We start from the raw sequence: 4,053 nt of genomic DNA, 5'->3' as shown, positions 1-4,053 counted from the left end.
TTCATCAGAAGCAACAACTGCACCACCTTCTCTACCTATCTTCAATCACAAGGCATTCCCCAGGGCTTGGTGCTTGGCCCTCTGCTCTTCATCCTGTACATGATGCTCCTTGGTTCCACTTACACTGCTATGCCGATGAGGGGTTACTGCACACTGTCCTGCTGTCATTGATGCACTCAAACTTTCTCAAACTCAACTGTGACAAGCCAGACATCATCGTCATCTGTCCCAGATCCCTTACGGAAACTGCCATCAACTTCAGTTTCACCACTGACAACACCACTTTGTTTCACTTCACTTACATCTGCAGCCTTGGAGTCATCTTCAACAGTAACCTCTCTGTAGTATAAACACATCAACCACATCGTAAGAATTGCCTCCTGTCATCCAAACGTTATCGCTCATCTCCACCCGTCACTCCCCTTCTCAGCTGATCAAATTCTCATCTGTGACTTAATTACTCACCTCCAGGCTTGACTACCGTACCAGCGTACTTTATGGTTCATAAAGTAATTGATACAAGACTCTGCTGCTGGCTAACCAAGCCCCATGCTACGTCATGAAGCTGCTCCACTGCCACACTCCTCGCTCCTCTGATGCCACTCAGAACCAAGCACCAGACCTGCATGGACTCAGCCTTCTCCATAGGTGCTCCCTCCCTCCCCAAACACTTATCCACATTCAAGTCATATCTCGGAACACACCTTTTCAGAACAGCTTTTTATGTATGTCCTGTTTTATGCTCATCGTGTCTGTGTTGTATTTGACCATTTGTTATTTAGCAAAATATTAGGATATGGTTTTTATGTAATAGCTCTATTGTTTTTCCAGAGGTCAACAAAAATAAAACCACATAAACTCTCTCCATAATTTTATCATAACTGGTGTAATGAAACAATGTAATATGTTGTTTGTAAATCTTATTGTATATCTTACTGTTGAAGGTGAGGTATCCAAAGAGGGCGGCCAGCAGGTACATGATGAACATGGCCAGGAAGGAAACGTTGGCCACATTCTGCATCTTTCGGCGTGAGGGGCTGTTCAGGGAAGGAGAGTTTTAGACACCAGACCAAACTTTAAAGAAATATAACATTGGTTTAGTTTAAACCTTATAGAAAGTTTGAGTTAAATCCATGCAGCAGCACTTACTCTTTGAGCTCATCATACATGGGTAGGATAGTAGGATGGCACACGAAGGCAAACGTGAGGATGGGTATAGCATAGACAGTCTGGAGAGATGGAAAAATACAAAGATTAGAAGTTATTCTATGAGTGTTATTGAAAATATTCAAACCTGTTTAATCTGTGAGAGATTTATTTACCTGTGAGTTAAAGACAAAGTATTTAGGTTTGCAAGTGTCATCATCTGTAGTGGCGTTGTCGGGGGTGCTGCTGAACATGGTTTCATTTCCAGTGTCAGGAAGAGGCAGAGGGCATGGGATCTGGAACTTCTTTATGATCACCTGCAGGAACATAAAGAGAAATATATTTTTGGTCTTTTTAAAAATATTTTACAAGCTAAACAACTAGGGTTATGAATGAAATGGTTGATTCTATCCAAGTTCTGAAGTTCTCACCACAATCAGAAAAAACACCATGAATAGCAAAGAGAGACCACTGGTGTAACCAAGGTAACCTAAGGAAGATGGAAAGAAAGTCATTTATAAGGAGCAACATTTTGTGACACACACACACACACACACACACACGCGCACACACACACACACACACACACACACACACACACACACACACAAACACACACACACACACACACACACACACACTGTTTTTTGTTTTTGTTTTTTGGNATCCAGTCGTAGATGATAAGAGACATGCAGCCAATCATGACAACAAATCCTAATATCAGGAACATCGTAGCCTGGTGGAAGAAATAATTTCAGTTCATTTGAAGTTGTTACACAATATTTTACATTTAGTTTACTAACAGAAACAAAATGTGATTAAAATTGTGAAATGTTTAATAATGTCTTACTCCAATCTTCTTCATGGATTTCATTGACTCCTTCTTAACCAGTTTGATATAGAAAGCTGAGGGCAGGATGAAGATCAGCATTGCAGCAGCAGAGGCACCTGGAAGGAGGAATAATGAGCCGTTAATCATAGAGGTCAATAAAGCATTGTTAGAAAGATGATTATACATATTAATATGTGGAGTTACTTACCAATAAAGCCAAAAATATCTCTGATGCTCGGGACAAAGATGACCAGAATGTTGGTTCCTGTTAGCAGGGTCAGGGTGATGATAGCGTGACGGATCCAGCTGAAGTCTTTTCCTGGGAACAGCAGGTGGCCGACTGAGGTACGAATCTGTTCAGAACCAGACAAAGATTAGCTCAATGGACTTCATAGTCTTAGTGACTGACTGGATCATTAACAGTAGAGCCTCAATACTTACAGGGAAGAGCACCACAGGAACTGTAAGTGTGACAGCGGCCAGCACAGCCAGGCGAACAACCAGCAGGAGAATATCGTACTTGTAGTAGTTTGAGTAGGTGTGGAGCAGCTCAGGTCCCACATGGACTGAACAGAAATATGACAGAAATCACTCTAGTTACTTACTTCTTATGGCTAAGAACAGTTTGATTTAACGCCAACTCAGCTGCAATTATATGTAATTATTAAACATTAACATGCTAACACATAAAACCAGGGTGTGTAGCATACCTAAAACAATACCCTCGATGTTTTCTACATGGAAAATTTAATTTCTGTTTCATCCAGAGAAGGAAACAGAGTCATAGTGAACACAACTCTCTGAAGCTGTAGTACTGTTGCCCTCCCATTACTCCACTGAGACAATGCCATACCTACAACCAGATTAAAAGCCAACCTAAAAAAGCCAAATCTAGCCTAAATGACTTATTTACATTTTCACGTTCCTCAAAGTACTGATTGATAAGGAGAAAAAGGAATTATCATTAGCCATTCTGGACACAAACCAGCCCAGCTTCAGACCCATTGTTGCATTAGCACTTCAAGCGCAGTCCCCAGCAGGAGAATATCGTACTTGTAGTAGTNATCCAGTCGTAGATGATAAGAGACATGCAGCCAATCATGACAACAAATCCTAATATCAGGAACATCGTAGCCTGGTGGAAGAAATAATTTCAGTTCATTTGAAGTTGTTACACAATATTTTACATTTAGTTTACTAACAGAAACAAAATGTGATTAAAATTGTGAAATGTTTAATAATGTCTTACTCCAATCTTCTTCATGGATTTCATTGACTCCTTCTTAACCAGTTTGATATAGAAAGCTGAGGGCAGGATGAAGATCAGCATTGCAGCAGCAGAGGCACCTGGAAGGAGGAATAATGAGCCGTTAATCATAGAGGTCAATAAAGCATTGTTAGAAAGATGATTATACATATTAATATGTGGAGTTACTTACCAATAAAGCCAAAAATATCTCTGATGCTCGGGACAAAGATGACCAGAATGTTGGTTCCTGTTAACAGGGTCAGGGTGATGATAGCGTGACGGATCCAGCTGAAGTCTTTTCTTGGGAACAGCAGGTGGCCGACTGAGGTACGAATCTGTTCAGAACCAGACAAAGATTAGCTCAATGGACTTCATAGTCTTAGTGACTGACTGGATCATTAACAGTAGACCCTCAATACTTACAGGGAAGAGCATCACAGGAACTGTGAGTGTGACAGCGGCCAGCACAGCCAGGCGAACAACCAGCAGGAGAATATCGTACTTGTAGTAGTTTGAGTAGGTGTGGAGCAGCTCAGGTCCCACATGGACTGAACAGAAATATGACAGAAATCACTCTAGTTACTTACTTCTTATGGCTAAGAACAGTTTGATTTAATGGCAACTCAGCTTCAATTATATGTAATTATTAAACATTAACATGCTAACACATAAAACCAGGGTGTGTAGCATACCTAAAACAATACCCTCGATGTTTTCTACATGGAAAATTTAATTTCTGTTTCATCCAGAGAAGGAAACAGAGTCATAGTGAACACAACTCTCTGAAGCTGTAGTACTGTTGCCCTCCCATTACTCCACTGAGACA

General features: G+C 40.8%; 3 protein-coding genes across 3 annotated transcripts in view; all 3 read right to left on the bottom strand.

Annotated features, from left to right (window-relative positions):
- Nucleotides 1-2,566, bottom strand: part of LOC106946307 (sodium-coupled neutral amino acid transporter 2-like) — a gene marked incomplete at its 5' end in the record, with an annotated part of 7,819 nt that extends 5,253 nt beyond the window's left edge. Inside the window, 3 exons of the mRNA XM_015030538.1 lie at nucleotides 1,997-2,094; nucleotides 2,187-2,331; nucleotides 2,420-2,566. Of these exons, the coding sequence (XP_014886024.1) occupies nucleotides 1,997-2,094; nucleotides 2,187-2,331; nucleotides 2,420-2,566 (390 nt within the window). The remainder of the gene's footprint in view (nucleotides 1-1,996; nucleotides 2,095-2,186; nucleotides 2,332-2,419) is intronic.
- LOC106946308 (sodium-coupled neutral amino acid transporter 2-like) lies at nucleotides 543-1,686 on the bottom strand. Its single transcript, XM_015030539.1, has 5 exons — nucleotides 1,578-1,686; nucleotides 1,323-1,463; nucleotides 1,150-1,229; nucleotides 937-1,037; nucleotides 543-631 (listed from the first exon to the last, which is right to left on the bottom strand). Exons 1-5 carry the CDS (start codon nucleotides 1,659-1,661, stop codon nucleotides 558-560), a joined length of 480 nt encoding a protein of 159 aa, XP_014886025.1. The 5' UTR covers nucleotides 1,662-1,686; the 3' UTR covers nucleotides 543-557.
- Nucleotides 2,567-2,990: 424 nt separating the features above from the next.
- Nucleotides 2,991-3,803, bottom strand: LOC106946306 (sodium-coupled neutral amino acid transporter 2-like). The gene is made up of 4 exons (XM_015030537.1): nucleotides 3,651-3,803; nucleotides 3,418-3,562; nucleotides 3,228-3,325; nucleotides 2,991-3,113 (listed from the first exon to the last, which is right to left on the bottom strand). Exons 1-4 carry the CDS (start codon nucleotides 3,660-3,662, stop codon nucleotides 2,991-2,993), a joined length of 378 nt encoding a protein of 125 aa, XP_014886023.1. The 5' UTR covers nucleotides 3,663-3,803.
- Between the last annotated feature and the right edge of the window lie 250 nt (nucleotides 3,804-4,053).

Source organism: Poecilia latipinna, unplaced genomic scaffold, assembly GCF_001443285.1.
Source record: "Poecilia latipinna isolate Pla-1442-1.1 unplaced genomic scaffold, P_latipinna-1.0 Scaffold186, whole genome shotgun sequence".
NCBI classification, from domain to species: domain Eukaryota; kingdom Metazoa; phylum Chordata; class Actinopteri; order Cyprinodontiformes; family Poeciliidae; genus Poecilia; species Poecilia latipinna.
This window is presented reverse-complemented; position numbering and strand designations above follow the sequence as displayed.